The following is an 18,845-nucleotide window of genomic DNA, read 5'->3' as shown; positions in this document are numbered from 1 at the left end:
TAGCTCTCACACTAGTCATCTCCTTGACTTGCTTGGTTTCTCTCACTCACAGGTAGTAAATAAAGGTGATCTGCCCAGATATGAAATTGACACAGGAGAGACAACAAAGTATGTGTCACCTGACGAAGTCGCCAAGTTAGTCTTCCATAAGATGAAAGGTAACGTTTGACATTAGAGTAATAGTAGACATTCCAGAGGTCTCCATGGCCACAACCTATCTCATCTTACTCTTTTTGTTTTTTTGTTTTTGCTCCCCTTCAGAGACGGCTCAGTCTGCCATTGGGTCTGATGTCGCCGATGCCGTCATCACTGTGCCTTTTGAGTTTGGAGAGAATCAGAAGAACGCCCTCAGGTTTGTTGTCACTTCGCTCATACCTATGTGCCAGCGCAGTGCTCTTTGGTTACGTGGCCACCGCATGCTCAAGTTCAATGAACCATTTTTACCTATGCTCTATGAATATCTAACATTGGTACTTCTCTTATGAGTAATGTTTAAAACACACATATGGCAAGGTGTGTTGGTAAGCATAATTGGTAGTGGAGGCTAGTATGGTAGAAGGTTTTGGTGCAGACATAAGATCGGAAGACATTTCAAAGGGATATGCTGTTTTATTCAGAATCAGAAATAAAATCCTAAAGAAATCTTCCAATCTTCAGTAAGGAGCGATTCCCTCAAATATAGTAATTGAGATGTAGATTAAGCATCTCTCCTGTCACGCATATCCATTCATATCAAGATGTAACTGTTGAAGTTGCCCTCGTGAGTGTTCCCATGGTTACAGTGTGCGTCATTGTACAGAAAAGCTGCCGAGGATGCCGGGTTTAAGGTGCTGAGGCTGATCCATGAGCCCACAGCAGCCGTGTTGGCCTACGGCATCGGCCAGGACTGCCCATCTGGCAAAAGGTATAAACATAATTCCATTCTGTCACATTGGTTCCATGAAGCCTCGGTCTGTAAACTGCTGTTTTTATTTCTTATATTTAGTCATCATTGTGTCAATATGATGATACACATTTCATATGAAATCCCTAGTGTCCCTTAACTTTTAAAGTACTCAACCTGTATATGAAATTGTTCAAAACAGCCTTCTGTACAGTAAAGCTAGGATGTACATTATAATTATTAGGAGGTCAACCTAGAGTTGTAATCTTAGCGTTAGGCTTTAGTATTACAAAGGCTAATTGCTCCAGCATTGGTTCATACCTGTGTATTATTTCTATAGCTCCATAATGGTTAGGGAGGATTTTAATGCTTACGCAAATTCTAAAGGTATGATTAGTATTTGAACTGTTCATGTAAGCATTTTATGCTAAAACCTTTGCACTTCCACCAGTCTGTGTTTTGTAAAGACACAATGTGTTTGCTATTTTGGAGTTAGTATTTAATGCTAGTATATTTAGTATGTCTAGAGTGTTTATGTTTACTAGTATCTTTAGCATCTTGCCTCTGGTCATGTCTGCAGCCACGTGCTGGTGTATAAACTGGGCGGCACTTCTCTGAGTGTGACTGCGCTGGAGGTGAACAGTGGGATGTACCGGGTACTGGCCACAAACACTGACCACAGCACCGGTGGAGAGAGCTTCACACACGCACTTGCCCAGCACCTTGCCACAGAGTTCAAAAAGTATGTGGGAGCTTGTTTGTCTCATTTTTTCTATCGTTCTTTCTTTGAGTCCATTTGGGTCTTTGTTCATTTTACATTTCATTAAGTCATTTAGCAGACACTTTTGTCTAAAGCGACGTACAAGGGAGAGAACAGTCAAGCTACTAGCATCCCTTCCTCCTTTGTCCCTCTCACATCCTCCCGCAAACTTGATTGCTTTCCCTCTTTCAATCTCTTTGTATAGTCACTTTCGTCATCTCTTGTCATTGTCTCATGTAAAAACTCTCTCTTAAGCGGTCAGCTTTGTACACTTCACACATATTTTCATGGTACACTTCCCGTTAAACCATCTGTTAAGTTATAACAGTTCTTTTAATGTGTGCGTGCGTGTGTGCGCTTGCGCAGATCCTTCAAGCAGGATGTGACTGGTAATGCCAGAGCCATGATGAAGCTGATGAACAGTGCTGACGGGGCCAAGCACATCCTCTCCACTCTGAGCAGTGCCAACTGCTTTGTGGACTCTCTTCACGATGGCATGGACTTTGAATGCAATGTGTCAAGGTGGGTTGGCATTTTCCCATCGAATGTACATTTTCACTTTAAATGTATCCCATGTGCAATGCCAGAGGTCAAAGTTAATGCTCTCACTGTCTACAGGGCAAGATTTGAGCTTATATGCTCGTCTCTCTTCAATAAGAGCATCAAGCCAATCAAAAGCCTCCTAGAGCAAGTCAGTCTGTCCACAAGTGATGTCAACAAGGTAAATGGAGAAACGCTCAATTTGTTAATGTTAATGCCTCTGTATATTTGATGTGCTGCTTTCAGTCTGTTGATGAAGTAACATGTTAGATTCCGATTTTAAAATTGTGGCATTTCTGCAATTGATCTTATGAAGTATTTGCAACATTTCAGAGTAGTTAAAGTAGTTGTAGCGGAAGCAGCAGCAGCAGCAGCAGCAGCAGTAGTAGTAGCAGGATCAGCCGTATTAATAGTAGTAGTAGTAGCATTTCTAGTAGTAGTAGTAGTAGTAGCAGCAGCAGCAGCAGCAGCAGCAGTAGTAGTAGCAGCAGAAACAGCAATAGTAGCAGCAGCAGCAGCGGTAGTGGTAGCAGCAATAGTAGTAGCGGATGCGGCAACAGCAGCAATAGCAGTAGCAGCAACAGCAGTAGTAATAATAGTATAGTAGCAGCACTAGTAGCAGACATTCTAACTGCTGTGAGTCTGATGTCTGGTCAGGTGGTGCTGTGTGGCGGGTCAGCTAAGATCCCACGGCTGCAGCAGATGATCAAGGAGCTCTTCCCTGAGGTGGAGCTGCTGAGCTCCATCGCCCCTGATGAGGTGATCCCTGTTGGCGCTGCCCTGCAGGCAGGCATCCTGGTGGGTAAGGACAGCCTGCCGATGGGGGAGGACACCATCACCATCGACTGCTGTGACAAAGATATACTGGTCAAGGTGTGAAGCTCTTTCTCTCTCGCACACACTCCGGCATTCACACACCCACTCAGTTTTTGTGTTTTTTCTCACTGCACCTGTCTAAGATACCTCCCATATAACTTCTACATTCAGTATTCATGAAAGTAACCATTCCAAGTTTTCAGTGGGCATTTTATGATACCAAAAAAGATATTTATATTAGCAACATTTGGACTCGGATACAATTTCTGAAGTAAGCTTTTGTCTATGCTGATAATTTTGGGGTGGGTGTGTGTGTGTTTTTATCATGCTGTTGTAGGTGTGATCAGATTTCTGTGCGTGTGTGTTAACTTGCGTATGCTCATGTTTTCCTATGGTAGGAGGTGGATGAGTCTGGAGAGGAGGTGTCAAATGTGCTCATACCCTCGGGCACCCCGCTGCCTGCCCGACGACAGCACACACTTCAGGGCCCCGGCAACCTGGCCTCCCTATGTCTGGAGCTCTACCAGGCCCAGCAACGTATTGCTATGGTGGGCACACACACACAGATACCAACACACGCACACACAGATACCAACACACGCAGACACACACACAGACCAACACACACAATCACACACATACAAGCATGCGCATTATTATATACACACATATTAACATTAAGAGGTGTCAATTTCAAATGCAACAAACAGCCATGTGATGGGCATTGTTGTTTGGGTTTGTGTGGGGATTCCTAGTGTGTACTGTATATATGTAATTTATAATATATAAATATAGTAATATATGCTCTTATATGGTCATATATAAATAAATTGCACTATATATTCCGTAGATTGTTCTAAGAGATCTCGAACCCAAGGAGGAGAACCATGACATTGACACTGTGATCACAATGAAAAGGTACGATCCACCCTCTGTCATCTGTGCAGTAGAACTTAACTGGCTTCTGATGGTATTACGCTTTCTCATGGCAGGTTCTCCTCTGTACGCCATACAATATTAATAATCATCACTTCCAGCCCCAATCTTGACATTTCTATTGATCTTGAAGGGGTTGGCTGAAATGTGATTAAGTTGTACTACATTAGGATTTGTTATAAGAGTGTAACTTCTCTATTTAGAACTTACCTCAAAGAGTAATACTAATTTTCATTACATCAACTGTACTGTAATGATCCTTTTCAAATTAAGTGTATCACACTGATATAGTTTATGTAATTGTGACCAGAGACAATATAAATATAAGGTATCGATATGTTGTTACTCATACAGTAGTATGTTTAAGTGTTGTTACAATGTGTCTAGGGCTCTGAAGCCTTAGCATTATTGAACCATAGTGTCACTAAGTGGCCTGTGGTAGTTAATGTTAAGTGCGTAGCCTAATGTGTGTCTGTGTTCTACAGGGATGGCTCATTACACGTCACCTGTACGGAGCAGCTCAGTGGACGGTCTGAGTCTGTTACCATAGCAGCGGCTGCAGCTGCATCATAAATGAGATGACGCCGCTTTGGTCTCCATGGAGATATTCTACCCTATAACCCAAACCTCACAAGTCTGTTTCATTACTGTAATCCAAGAGGACAAGATTAACTGACATCTTAATCCCGGTGTCCAGGTCCTCTTCTTTTTTCAATAAACAGTGTGTATATATGAAGAAAAGAAAGTGCAGTGGGCAGCTTTTTTTCTTTTTGGTGCTTTACATAACCTTACCATGCTCCTGTTCTTTGATGCTAATCTAAAAGATCACATGTTTTATTTTATAGCTCACTAACAGCAGGTGTTCCTCTCTGATGGCAGATGCTCTTATGCCTGTGGTTACATGCATGTTGCGTGTTCTGGTGCAGATTAGCACTGGTTGGTGCAACACCTTACTGAAACAGGACGGCATTTAGCAACTGCAGGTGTGCTAGAACATCACACCACATGAGTCTAAAGGAAAGTTGGTGTGCCAGATAGCACTGGCACAGTAACACCAGTTATGTTCAGTTGTAGTCTTCAGTAGGGTTAGTGTGGTGCTTTAAATTGTTGTATGCTTTCACAGAATTGTAGATTTGGAGATGAGAACAGGAACAAACACGCCCTTGGTAACAATTATCAGTTTTTCCAACCATATTGCTATAATGTGAACATTTGCATATTGGTATATATTTTTGCATTAAGGCCCCAAGTTTTTTTTCTTTTTTTCTTAGCTGTGACATTATGTACCTGTATATTGGCACCTCATTTTGAAGTGACTGCCAAGGAAATGTTCTGTGAAACCAACTTTAATTCAGATTGCAATACATTTCTTATTGCACATAAAGTCAAATTAGAAACCCAAACTCAAGGGTGCCATTTTAAAAAAACTAGTTGGTCCCAAATATGAGAAGGCATAAAGGCAATGTGGTGACAGCTGCTTCAGGAGGTAGTAGTTAAGCCAAAGTGCAAGAGAACAGGAATGTCAAAGACCCCAAACTAGCCAGCAGTTACCAATACATACAACTGTTTAACAGGGGCAATCCAAAAGAACAACTTTTAGTGACACTTGGGCGTACTGATCACTTTGAAGAAAACAAAAAAAAGTTTCATAATATTGGAAAATTACCATAACTATGCAAGTTGTATGTTTATAGCATATCAAATGATTGTGGGAAAGGGTGAGAGCAGTAGTTGTCTTGGGGATGTGTGCTATTTTGGTTTTCCAAAAAACATTTCTAAAAGTACCACAAATAACTGGGAGGATTTCCACAGCCTGGATTGGGACTCCGACTGCGCTCTTACTGTCACTGAGAACAGGAATGAAAAAGGCCCTGAACCTGTCAGCAGGTAACAATATGTAGTACAACTTGACAGGGGAAATCCCAAGGGCACTTCATTTAAACTAACAGTGGCGTACTGCTGATCAGAAGATACAGCAAAATTGTAATTAGTAATGAACCGAGACAATAACTAGTTTGTATGTTTGCAGTATATCACATGTGGGCAGAAGGTTGGTGTTGTGTTGGGAATATGTCCTATATTCTTGTTTTCTGAAATTGTTCCCCTGGGGGAAAATAAGTTCCAAACTGAAACAAGAAAACTGTTTGTGGTGAAGGTTTTCCAGGGCCTGGTTTGAGCCCTATCTGCCTCCCCTGAGGAACAGCTCAGACTCCGCTACACTTCCCTAACTCAGACTGGGTCATGTGGACTAGTGCTGAACATTCAGAGGAAACCTCAAATTTCATCAGTTCTGAACAGTGATAATAATTGTAGCTTGTATGGTTATAGCACATCCTGTGTGAGTGGGGTGCTTTGGGGTCACGGTGGGGTGTGGGAGGCCTGGTTTGGGCCTCAGACTGAGCCCTTGCTGCCTCTCCTGAGGAAAAGCTCCTCGCCTGCGGCCAGTTTCTGGTACAGCTCCTTCAGTTCCTCCGGCAGCGGCACCGCGGAGCCAGGGGTGGGCGGCAACTCAAAGTCCGACGACTCCTGCGAATCAGATCTTGGCTCTGTGTTCTCTGCTGTATTGGATTGGCTATTACGACTGTCATTTACAGCATCCTTTGCCTCTGGAAGTGTTTGAGCCCCACCCCCCGACTCTCCATTGGTTGTCGCCTCACCGTGACTACTTCCTTGGCACTCAGCCCTCGTAGTCTCAGGGTGTAAGAGGACGGTGTCCATCTCTGTGTTGTTTTCCACCCCGTTATCAGAGATGTGGGTGGACTGTGAGGACGACAGGTGGAAGTCGTCCAAGTCACACTCGTCCTCGGTGATCAGCACCGGAGACTGCGAGCAGGTGTACTCGCTGGAGCGGGCCAGGCTGGTCTGGCTGTTGTCCGGCTCGGAGCTCTCGTCCGTGGGCAGGGATCCGGGTTTAAAGAAGGCGTCCCACTGAGGTGGCATGGAGGTGGCGCAGGCATCACCAGATGACGGACTGTTTGCCGCATCCTGTTTGGGGGTCTGGACAACCTTTTCACCCGTATCATTACCATCACCTCCTTCGTCTTCATCATCGTCATCGTCATCATTAGATTCTGTGCAGTCCGCGTAATTGGCTGTGTGGACTGAGGGGCGTGACTCGGGCAGGAAGTCCTTTTGGGCAACAGGGGGCGCTGGCGTCTCACAGCGCTGATGCTCCGCTTTCTCGCTGGTCAGCAACTTCTTCCTCTGGGGCTCCACAGCAACCTCATCAAACAGTTCATCATCAGTGTCTGATACTGGAAGAGAGGGAGACTGAGCTAAACTAGCAGCTATCTTGGAACCTCATCTCCTGCTGATTAGCAAGAGCACAGCCACTCAAATCGGATACAAAAACTTAAATGGGACTGCAGGACCTCATTAGATTCATTAACTTAATCATACCTTCTATCAGAGCCAAATTAACTGCATTCATTAACCTGAAATCTAGCAATGCTCAAATATCTCATTTGCCCCAAGATTAAAAAAGGAAGAAACCCTATATTTAGACAGAGACTTAAACAGTCCCATTGTATAGTGTTCAAAAGGTCTAGTTACTCCAAACCAAAAGACCCCAATCATTTCAAATAAGCGCTTTCATTAGCAAAGGGACGGTCACTCAACATGTCACTAACCTTCTGAAGTGCACTCCTCTCTGGCTCTTTTCAGGAGACCAAGAGGCTTGTAAACAATCTCAGCCCTTCCAGAATGTTCTCGGCCCAGTGGCTTTAGTCTTCAGTAGTGAACATGAAATAAAACCAAGCATAGATTAGTTATTGCGCACAGTCTTTCATGAAAAAAATTGTCTGAAGCATAGATAATCTATTTAGAGATTAAAAAATATATATTTCAGTTTGCCAGACAATGCTTGTGGTCCTCGTGGACTGGAGCCCATAGTTACAGTTCCCTGGTGTAAAATCTGATGATTGCTTGCTTACAGCTCTGTAACCTCCTCAAGGGTGCGGCCCATCGGGATGACATTTGGATAGACGTTCACTGGACAGATATAGGACAGGAAGTCTTTGATCTGTCCAACAAAGGGAAGGCATAAGACACTGGACTGGGACTGGGTCTTTGTTGGCTCTGAACAGTTCTCATTACACATGATAACATGCTGTTTTCAATTAACACCCACAGGAAATGTATTCCATGAAGATATGAAGGTTGGTCAGAGAAGAGAAGACCAAAATCAGTATGAATACTTTACTTGTAATGTAATGTCATTTGAAGGTTTAATTTAGCTTCTGCTGCTGCTTAGCAAATCAGTGGAAAATAAATAATCCCCCTTCCCCGATCGGCCAAGGCATTCATATTTCCTTGTGTATGTTAATATTAAACTAGGAAACTGCACTGAAGTAATCCCCTTACCTCTGAGTAGGAGGAGTGGAAAGAGAAACAGGCTCTGTACGAACTTTCCCCCATTCTGCACAACAACATCATCATCCATCAATATCATCATCATGACAAAAACACATTTTTCTGACACTTTAAAAACCTAAAGTCTTTTCTTTAAGACTTGCACATTTATTTATGATTGATCTAGGTTAACACATCATGTTATATGACCACAGCATTGCTACTATGCTGGTCATAGGTGGATCTATAGTTTAGTAGAGGAGGTCTTTGAGTCAGCCATTAGTGGATCTATAGTTTAGTAGAGGAGGTCTTTGAGCTGCTGGTCACCTGACAACGACATTGGTTTTCCTGGTCCTCTCTCCAAACCACATGGTGGAGGGCTTGATGCTGATGATGCGTAGAGGCTTCCCATCTTTGGCCGTGCAGCCACACGGCAGCCTGTTTGCCCGGAAAAATTCCTCATCCTGCACATGACAACACCAACAAATAAACAATTAAAGTAGAGTCAACGATTCAGTTCCGGTTTCGCAAAAGGTTGTGAATTTTTGAGTTTAACAGCCAATCAAATTACTCCCCTTCCATGCACTTGAGACACCACTGGGATTTTAAATGGCTCGGTTCCGAGCCACTATGTTTGTTTCTATTTACAGAGCTGGGACTGTGTACAAACACCTGAGGTTTTTTTGAGCGCAGACACAGAACAGACAGCTAGAGGACTGTGAGGAGAAATTAGCTAAATATGATAAAAAAAAGTATGGGATTGGTATAATCGTTTAAAGGCAAGAAGGCAAAAGGAGGAGATCAGAACAGGAAGGAGGCAGCGAGTTGATCATACCTTCGGATGCCTGCATGCATGAATCTGTGTCGCTCTGTCTGTGGTCACGTGACTCAAGATCTCTGGCATTTTCTGGAACATGTCTAGGCTCTTCACATGTATCTAAGACAGGAAACAGATCTAACCATGGTGATGATTGTGCTTACAGTGTGTGCCTCTAAATCATCATTCAGTAACCATTCGTAACATAAGACTTACGAAACAACATACAAATAGCTGACACAATCATAAACAAAGAAATCTAAAAAGTACATTTATACTTAAGTAAAAAAAATAGCAAGGAGCTATGTAATGGTGAAGAACAAAATGCATTTTTTGGGATATACACAAATCATTCAATCTGTTTGGCTTCAGTGATGCATAGTGAAGGTATTATGTGTAGGGAACTGACCTGACATCCAAACTCCTGACTCAGGTTGGTGAAGAGGTACTCATACCCATAGGCTGCCTTGCAGTTAAACCACACCACATGGTACGGGCTCCGAATGAGCCAGTCTCGCACCAGTTCCTTTATTCCATTCAGGCAAGCTTCCTGGCGAAGTTCAACACAGTTCCAACGACATTAGTCAGAAAGAGTTGTTAGTTGAAGTTGTCTTTACAGCAGTGGTACCCAACCTGTTTTGATTCCTGTCCCCACTTGGATGTCACAAATCTCTTGACCCTAGTCATTCACAACATGACTATTTTTAGGTTTGCTTTACTTGATGAAGGCGCAGAAGTGTTCAATTTGTAGTGATCATTTTTGTTCAATTCAAGTTTTACATTACCTTTATATTAGCATGTAGCCTGGTCATGTGAGGTGGTCTTAATCTAGATACGCCAAGCTCAGTGAATATCATTCTGGTATTTTGTTACAACTAGATTTTTAAATGTTTTATTTAAAATGTTTTAAATTACTTGAAATGTCTGGCTACCACACCTAGTGTCCTGACGTAAAGCTGACTGAAGATAGACGGTGGGTGACTGAGGATACTCACTCTGCTGGGTATCTGACAGAACCTCGGGTCAAAGAATGTTGAGTCCACATAAACACTCTGTATGTCTTTGACCCTGACAAGAAAGAAAGGAGAGAAAAAGGGGAGGGGAAGGCCCTTATTAAACTTCTTGATTAAAAAAAAACTGTTAGTTAGTTAAAACCAGCTATCAGGGATATTAATTTCAAGCAGCACCATATATCAGCCAACAACCATATAATTCCAGTCTGTTAAGAAAAGCAATGAGCTATAGCCAAAACCACCATGCCAAGCATAAAAAACAATGTTAATCTAAGAACACTGTTCAATATTTAACACTCAACGTCTGACTGCAAAGCTTGCACATCTACTCAAAGAATGTAATACACGATGATTAAGGAAAACCCTGCAAGGACATGGAGAAGGTACAGCAGTTGTAAAATTGTATCGCGTTAGTGACAACAAAGTTTCTAGGCACAATACAATTCGAGACGAGAGCAGACCCAAGAGAACCCAGAGATGAGTGCACCAATATGAATCAATCAACCAGTCTGACAAGTAAAATGACAAATCAATGTGAGCCCCCCCCCACACACACACACCGACACACACAAGCATTACCTGTCTAGCATGCAGCATATGACAACAAACTATTCACTCATCTAACCAAACCCCCATTTCCAATCATCTGATATTGACCTGCTTATCATTATCTGTCATCAATCCCATGAGCCACTGGGCCATCAATCAAACCCAGGAAGGAAGGGTCACAGAAAAGGGGATAAAAGAGGGATGAGGAGATGAAACAGGAAGTTTGTCTGGTGGGGAGGAATAAGGGAAAGTGGTGTTAAACAGTAAAAACATATGTCCATCAACCCTTCAAGTGTGTTGCGTGACATCTATTTTTTCCCTTCGTACCTGTTCCCGGAGTGCAGGAACTCCATTCTAGCTGCGTCGCCTGTGGCCAGTCTGAAGTCTCCTGTGTAAAGCACTGTTCCTTGCCCCCCCTCAAACAGAAACCTGCCATTGAAACACATACAGAAAGAAAGCCCATGTGTTATGGGAAGTAGGTGCTGACTCAAATGTGGGTTCAAGTCCACTTGAAATGTTGAGGTGCCGTCCCCTCTGTAACCACACACACACACTACTCACATAACTGATCCTGGGCAGTGTCCCGCCGTAAGCAAAGTGACGACAACATCTTCTGACTAAAGTAAAAATAAGGATACAGAGATGATACAGCAACCAGTATCAGCCTTCAAAGTACATGCATCTGTAAACATGGTAACACCACACTCAAACACACCCCTAACTCCTATCCATCTGCTTACAGGGCCCCTACCTCTCCAGTTGTTTCGTCAATCAGCGATATGTGGGTTGGACTGTCAAGCTCAAGGGCTACCTAGAACAACAGAGGTAGAAATACAAGTTATTCTCTAAAAGCGTGTAGATACATGTTCCCTCAATGTACTGTAGCCTACGTGTTCCGTAAAATAAACACCACTTACCATGTGTTCTTCCCAGAAGCCATATTTTGGATTGCTCAGTAAGAGTTCTTTGGTAACGAATGAACAGTAGAGCTTGACTGTTAAACTGAGAAAGGTACATGGACAGGGATTTAGTGTGCTTTGACGTTATGTGAGTATTCAACGAGGAGGTCACAAAAGAAGCGGTTACTTACCTGAACTTAAGTTTTCTTTTCAACAAGGGTCCTTTTAGTCCTTTCATGTGGTCTGTAAGGTACAACACAACCATAATAACATTACCAATCGATCTATGACAGGATGCCCCAGTTTGATAGCCATTGCTGTTAGCCAAAGCAAACTACTAATACAACCTGCCAAACTAAATCAACCATTGAAACGTAATGCAATCTAATCAATAGCAAGGTTGCATTTTATGGAGAAAAGTGATACCTTTATGACAATGTGACAAAAAATAAGCTCTGGCATGCAAATTCTCCCTGTCAAAACGATCCAGGGAAATCGTTGAGTATTCCTTCATTCGACCCGCAAAAGAACTCATTCTGAGATAGTTTAATGATGATAAACGATACGAGTTGAATTAATATCCTAATGCCAGTTAGCGAGCAAGCTAATGACAGAATAACAGGACATTTGACAGCTAATGGCGCTTGAGTGTGCTAACGCCACGCAACGCAAATACCCTTCTGTCTGAGCAAGACATGATGCTTGGATTTTGAAACTTCCCACTAGCCAATCTACATTATCTGCATCCGTCAGAGAACAACAACAACGAGGGGTGTTGAATTGTAAGCAGTGCGACATCCAGTGGACAGACGGACATATAAATTGTTTACATTTAAGGGTCTGTTCTAATCACAAGCGTATACATATACATAAAGTGTTTGTGGAAGTGAAATGCCTAATTCACTCTGCTATCGTTGTTGATAGAAACAATTCGGATTCATTTATCAACCTTCTGAATTTCTTAATCACTCCTATCCAGAAGGTGGCAGCACTAACCTTAGGGTACATTAAGTCCCATTTCACAAGGTAGAATCCTAGATTCCTTAGTGTGCAACACAAGATACCATTTTCTTAAAAATCGCAGCAGTAAGTCTGTGAGTTGACTTTAGCACATGTGTTGTTGTGAGTTGCCGAACTGTTTATTAAACACACACTGCAGGCTACCCGCGGGGATAATCATCATGTTCTACTAACATGAAGTGAGCACTTACAAGGAAAACAGGAAGTGCACCGTTTCCTAGGTTTCGTCTGCTGCTGCATGTGAAGAACACTTCCTTTCGCCCGTCGCTCGTTCACTTCGTCGATATGCAGGATCACGCACTGTGTTCTGCACCATCTACGCCAAGACCAACAGATGGCATGTCCCCCTCACCATCTACGCCAAGACCAGTTACTATGTCTAATACGGAATTCACGTATAAAAGTAAGATTGCAATATTACATTTTGACCCCCTGGTGAAGTTCAACCAACCTAGTTTGCAAGGTAGCATGGATAGAGGAAATATGTATATCCCATTTAGGAGCAGTCTTCTAAAACCTGCAAAATGATAATACACTAGGTATAATACATATTTTTCTGTAAAACATTGTTTAGTGACTGATTCTGAACTGCCAAACTTCGTGAAGTTAAGAGTGGCAAACAGGGCACTTTTCACTGGGCGGAAAAACTCATCAACATTTGCTTGGAGGTGACAGTCAAATTTATTTTCTTAAATTGTCTTCATATTCAAAACTTGAAATAAAGTTAATCATGCTCTTATGTAATTGTCTGCCTTGTGCTGTTGTCTTGCTCTTATCATGACAGGACCATTTTAAAAGAGATGGGTCTTCAGGGAAAGATGTCAGCCTGGCAAGCAAGGAAGAAATGGGACAACCTTAAAACCCGATACAAGGTTAGCTACTGCATAAAGTTGGAGTCATTCTGAAAAAGGTGTAAGGCTGCTTGTGAGGAAATCAGACATGAACAGACCAGGTTCAGAAAAATTAGGCATAACTAAGAAATGTAATCAAATTTAAAATGCTGCAGTTAAGAACAAGTGGCTTATTTGTAAGGTTTGCCTTAAATGTCAGTATTACACTCTGACATCTTCTAGTTGGCTATAGATTGATACACTTGACTCCTTTAACAGGACCTGAAGAACCCGCCACCTGGAGTCACTGTAGAACCTGAATCGTGGCGCTGGTTCAAGCTCATAGATGACGCCATGGAGGGGAGGCTAGAGGGCAGTGCCAAGGTTTTATCCATCACGTCTGCAGTGACCAGCAACGACGGCGAGTTCCTCCCCAGCAAGCGCCCTGGCCAGCGCCAGAGGCGCGTCACCGAATACGAGGACGCAGTTGGCGGCGAGACGGAGCTTGTGGTGAACACAGACGACCTGTGGGGTGGAGCCTCGGGCAGGACACAGGAGATGGAGTGCGACAGGCAGGAGATCGAACAGGAGAGGGCGCAGCTGGACAGCGACCGTATGCTTGTGGAGAAAGAGAGGGAGGTGCTGGAGCGAGAGAGGATGGTGCTGGAGCGTGAGAGGGCCGGCCTACAGAGGGAGCTGGCCGCAGTGGACCGAGACAGGGCCGCACTGGAGAGACAGAGGGCATCTGTGGAGAGAGACAGGGCGGCGCTGGATTGGAAGACGGCCCAGCTGGAGAAGGAGAGGGCAAGGATAGAGAAAGAAAAGCTAGATCTCAGCAGAGAAAGAGTGGCATTTAAGAAAGACAGTACAGTTGAAACAAACGGAGGACCAAGCTCACCAGAGGAGATTAAAGAAGTGGAACTTGACGCAGAGCAGCTGGAGAGGAGACAGAGGTTCCTCGACTTATTTGAGAAACTAATAGACAAATTCTAATAACAGACCAAGCTGAAGGTCCTGTTTAGAGGGAACAATAAAACACAATACTCTGGCTTTCCTCCTAAAGGGAAAGAACCCCTTCAAGGTGCTATAAATAGAAAACATGAAGGAATTGCACAGAAGCTGAAATGTTCTATATTATTTTTGCCTCACAACACCAGCAGATATATTTTGGGCACACAGCTTTGCTTAAAATGTGGACCTTCCTAAAATGATGATTGAGCTTGAAAAAAAAAAAACCTACTTTTCCTTTGGTGCTACTGTCGTGTTAATAATTAAACTTTTTTTTATTGAGTAGATTTGTTTTATTATTATAATTACTCTATTAAAAGCATGGACATTTAAGATTAGGACAGGGCACGTTGTATCCTATGCTTATGCCAAAGAAATTATTTGATTAAAATTGTTGAGCCGTCTGGCTTTTACAGACAATAACATTCTGTCAGCCTGTAGCATGGAGTTGCAGAACAGTAATAGGCAATGTCACAGTTATAATGTGTCACAGTTATAATGTTGGCTTAAGCTGACTGTAAATGGTAAAGGGCAGATTGAGTAGTATCTGATTTAAATTCTGGCGAAAATTATGGTAGTTTCTGATGCTTCCAACCTAAACAAACTCCATTGGAAAAGTCTTAAGAAAATCAACTCCAAGCTGCCCTCGTTCAAACTCCAGCACAGACGATGGCAGTAATGCAGCAGTACAGCAGTACAAAGTGCAAATCATTATCAGAAAAAGGACATCAAAATTACAAACACAGTGGTAGCCGTTTAGCTAATATCAGTGTTGAATGGTATTTTATGTTTCGCTGTAAATTGATGAAATACAGCTAAGTATATGCCCACACGCCTCGTAGCATATTCCATCGACTTGTGATGTTCTCTAACGTGAAGTGAGCACTTTAAAAGGCGGAAGCAGTGCTCAACCATCTGCTTCTGTAAGTGTTTTGCTGTTGAAGTAAAGGTTACATCACCAGGCTACAGCTTAGAGCCTCAACCTTGGTTTGTGGTGGAGTTGTTCGTCAGTATGGAGGATCACGCGTTATATTCAGCACCGTCAACACCTAAACCAACAGATAACGAGTCTACAACGCCGTGGACGATGAGCCCTATTCCCGGTTTGGAATTCATATATAAAAGTAAGGTTATTATTTGTAGCCCTTGACCAGATGTGTCCACTCATCCTTGAAATGTAGCCTATGCTATCTAGGTCGCAAAGAGAGCCCTTGTGTGTTGATTAAGCACTAACGAGTGGCTTCCAAAGTAGCCTAAATATGGTGGTGCTGATTACTTTATCCTGATGAAAATGATGACGTTTTTTCTTTTTCTGTGAATTGTTTCAGTGACTGATGAGGAAATGCATCTGTTCGTAAAGTTAAGAGCGTCTAATAAAGCACTTTTCACTGGGCAGAGAAATTCAGCAAGACTGGCTTGGAGGTGATTTAAGTTCCGCGTTGCCAACTCGCACGATTTATGTCCTATCTCACGCTAAAAACAATTCCATTGACTTCAATGCACCTCACGCCAAAAAAATACATCTGTTTTGGTCAATCTTTGTCAATCTAGCCAATTATCACGACAATGTCAGCCTTGAAAGTTGGCAACTCATGAAATAGTACTATAGAGTTACTATAATAACTATAGGCTACATGCACATATAGACTTAGCCTCAAATTGCCCTCCCATTGGTCTTCCTCTTGTCATCATAGGGCGATTTTAAAAGAGATGGGTCTGCACAGAAAGATGTCAGCGAACCAAGCGAAGAAGAAATGGGACAACCTTCTAAAGAAATACAAGGTGTGGGAGAAATGTAACTTTCATTTGGAATAACACTTTTTTTGTCCATTTTAATTTAGCAAAATAACACATTCATGGGTTTACAGTGAAATCGTGGTCCCCATCACGTTTGGCACAAAAACAGTTGGTAACCCCCCAAGGCAAGAGAACTGAGACCTGAAAAACCATGTATTTCTGCCCTCGTGGGAGCACTTATGCTGCTAATATGGGTTGTAGGGAGATAGAGGGAAAAATAAAAATGAAGTGAAATGAAATCTGGTAAAACAATGTTCAGGAATCACATTTTGTAGCCTAGGGCTACATGTTCTGCAGTTCACAAAGTAAATGTCCACATTGATGTTCTGCTGACTTTTAGTTTTCTTAATTTGAAAACCAGTAAAAAAAATGATGATGCTTGAAATATTAGTAAGAGAGGACATTAATGTTTCCCCCTCCTCTACAAAATAATGAACCGGACATTTTGTCCCTGTCCTGTTACATGCACTTGCATGGCCTTATTGTCTACATTTGTGTGTGCAAGTACGATTTGTCGTTCTATGATTTGAATGGGTGCTCTTGAGCAGCCTTCAGCGGTGCCTTAATGCAGACTGCTGTGAAGCCTGCACAGAGGCAGACTCAACAGGCTTCTGTTGGAGAAGAATAAATTCAAGTATTATTTCAAATGTATAATCTGATCTATAATTTCTATTATTTAGTAGGCATTAAGCTGCTGCATGCTTGTAGTCTAAATGGAGACATTGTAACAGGGACTGACAATACATGAGCATAAAGGAGGTGACGGATTAAAAGTAATTATAGTGACCAATTTTCCTTTAAGAAGTAGTTCATCTTTGACATACATTTATGTTGAGACATCCAGCCAGCATTGTACTGAGGACAGCATCATCAGAGAGCATACCCAAATGGCCATGTCATGTAAGTTATATTATAGGGTGACTAACAGAACATGTGAGGCATATAGTTTGTGAGCATATGCCCTCTCAAGGATTCAAAACCATGACAATTTGAGCTCAAGGTACATGTTGAGCTTAAGTTATGTGTACATTGTGGTGTGACACACTTGAATGTCAATGTGCAGGACCAAAAGAGTTTGACACCCTTGAACATGTCCATACGCAGGACCTAAAGAACCCACCGGCCGGTGTGACTATCATTCCGGACAGTTGGCGCTGGTTCACACTGATGGACGACGCTATGCAGGGAAGGCTAGGGGGCAGTGCCAAGGTGGTGTCCATCACGTCTGCTGTGGCCAACAACAACGAGGACTTCCTACCCAACAAGCCCCGCAAGCGATACCGGGAAGCTGCAAGGAAGAAGTCGATAGCATCGGCAGGGATGGGGCTGCCGGGGAGAAACGAGATTGAGTTCCTGGTGAATGACAGTGACATCTTGTGGGCACCAGGTGGCACTGCAGGGCAGGAGATGGAGTGTGACCGGCAGGAGATCGAGCAGGAGAGGGCGCAGCTGGACAGCGACCGTATGCTTGTGGAGAAAGAGAGGGAGGTGCTGGAGCGAGAGAGGATGGTGATGGAGCGTGAGAGGGCCGGCCTACAGAGGGAGCTGGCCGCAGTGGACCGAGACAGGGCCGCACTGGAGAGAGAGAGGGCGTCTGTAGAGAGAGACAGGGGGGCGATGGACTGGGAGAGAGCAATGTTGGAGAAGGAGAGGGCAAGACTGGAGAGAGATAGGCTAGCAATTGGTATGGACAGTGTGGCCTGTAAAAGGGACTATACAACAATTACAACGAATTGCAGATTGAACACATCAGACAGGATCAGGCAAGTGGAACTGGAACCGGAATGTCTGCAGAGGAAACAGAAGTTCCTTGACTTGTTTGAGAAACTTTTAGAGAAATTCTAACGTTCAAAATTCTAAACACCGAGCCAGACTAAAGGTACTATGGAGTGGAGTGCCTGCTGAATTTCTAAAAGTTCTCAATTCATTTCTTGAGGTTTTTTTCAAGGTTCAAACATGACATGGACATGTTTTAATAAAGTTTTAGGTCATTAGATCTGATCTTCCTATCAAGTTAAGCTCATAGATAATAAAAACGTTGAGCCATCCCTGTTTTGGAGAGGTCACCAAAACAACTTTATTCAATTGTGGTATTTCCATACAAAGAACACAATAGCAGACTATGATTCACCCCCAAACCATTCTCACAAACCCCCTCAATCATACAGAAGCTGTGAAGTATTTATGTAAAGGCTATTGTGCATGTTTTAAACAACACTTTGAAATGTAATATACCAAATATTGCAATTCATGTAAAAAAGTTATTTAAAGAATATATTTTTTTATATTACAGTACAGACTTTACAACAAATGATTGTGTTAGAATGCTTATTTTTTATTGCATTAGATAATCAAATTTTCCTTTCAACGAATTTGTAAGTTCCAGCTTGAATAATTGTATGCTAGTAAAATGAACAATTTTCCAGAAAGTGTGTGAGAATTAACTGCATATTAATATTATTACAATTTTATTTTACAAAACAAACACATTTGAACAATATCATCACTGGTCATCTTAGCCAGCCCTGAACAGGAATAAAATACAATAAACAAAATATTTTTTGATTGATTGATTGATCAATAAAACTGATTCATAGTTTTTGTTCAGAGGTTCATAACTTTGCATT

General features: G+C 42.5%; 4 protein-coding genes across 5 annotated transcripts in view; 3 read left to right on the top strand and 1 right to left on the bottom strand.

Moving 5' to 3' along the window:
• Window positions 1–4,653, top strand: part of hspa14 (heat shock protein 14) — a 5,586-nt gene extending 933 nt beyond the window's left edge. The window contains exons 5-14 of the mRNA XM_080851233.1: window positions 53–158; window positions 262–352; window positions 800–904; window positions 1,464–1,625; window positions 2,010–2,165; window positions 2,262–2,364; window positions 2,841–3,056; window positions 3,398–3,547; window positions 3,850–3,917; window positions 4,421–4,653. Coding sequence (XP_080707359.1) covers window positions 53–158; window positions 262–352; window positions 800–904; window positions 1,464–1,625; window positions 2,010–2,165; window positions 2,262–2,364; window positions 2,841–3,056; window positions 3,398–3,547; window positions 3,850–3,917; window positions 4,421–4,508 — 1,245 coding nt within the window. The 3' untranslated portion in view covers window positions 4,509–4,653. The remainder of the gene's footprint in view (window positions 1–52; window positions 159–261; window positions 353–799; window positions 905–1,463; window positions 1,626–2,009; window positions 2,166–2,261; window positions 2,365–2,840; window positions 3,057–3,397; window positions 3,548–3,849; window positions 3,918–4,420) is intronic.
• A 1,673-nt stretch (window positions 4,654–6,326) lies between these two features.
• dclre1c (DNA cross-link repair 1C, PSO2 homolog) lies at window positions 6,327–12,098 on the bottom strand (the record flags this gene model as incomplete). The annotated part of the gene is made up of 14 exons (XM_080850936.1): window positions 6,327–7,189; window positions 7,565–7,662; window positions 7,868–7,956; window positions 8,298–8,352; window positions 8,613–8,749; window positions 9,121–9,222; window positions 9,512–9,652; window positions 10,098–10,170; window positions 10,992–11,093; window positions 11,226–11,281; window positions 11,416–11,475; window positions 11,582–11,666; window positions 11,755–11,806; window positions 11,990–12,098. 14 exons carry the CDS (start codon window positions 12,096–12,098, stop codon window positions 6,327–6,329), a joined length of 2,022 nt encoding a protein of 673 aa, XP_080707062.1.
• A 753-nt stretch (window positions 12,099–12,851) lies between these two features.
• Window positions 12,852–14,660, top strand: LOC308375408 (uncharacterized protein). The gene is made up of 4 exons (XM_080851549.1): window positions 12,852–12,986; window positions 13,158–13,251; window positions 13,368–13,455; window positions 13,693–14,660. Exons 1-4 carry the CDS (start codon window positions 12,869–12,871, stop codon window positions 14,404–14,406), a joined length of 1,014 nt encoding a protein of 337 aa, XP_080707675.1. The 5' UTR covers window positions 12,852–12,868; the 3' UTR covers window positions 14,407–14,660.
• Window positions 14,661–15,291: 631 nt separating this feature from the next.
• On the top strand, window positions 15,292–18,340 carry LOC308375460 (uncharacterized protein). 2 transcript variants are annotated; one of them, XM_080851616.1, is made up of 4 exons: window positions 15,292–15,545; window positions 15,750–15,843; window positions 16,116–16,203; window positions 17,323–18,340. In XM_080851616.1, the coding sequence occupies exons 1-4, from the start codon at window positions 15,434–15,436 to the stop codon at window positions 18,061–18,063; spliced, it is 1,035 nt and encodes a 344-aa protein (XP_080707742.1). In that variant the 5' UTR covers window positions 15,292–15,433; the 3' UTR covers window positions 18,064–18,340. The 2 variants fall into 2 exon arrangements, with proteins under 2 accessions (XP_080707742.1, XP_080707743.1); XM_080851617.1 differs by lacking the exon at window positions 15,750–15,843 and having other exon boundaries at window positions 15,441–15,545.
• Window positions 18,341–18,845: the final 505 nt, after the last annotated feature.

The sequence above is a fragment of the Sprattus sprattus genome (genome assembly GCF_963457725.1).
Source record: "Sprattus sprattus genome assembly, chromosome: 14".
NCBI classification, from domain to species: Eukaryota; Metazoa; Chordata; class Actinopteri; order Clupeiformes; family Clupeidae; genus Sprattus; species Sprattus sprattus.
This window is presented reverse-complemented; position numbering and strand designations above follow the sequence as displayed.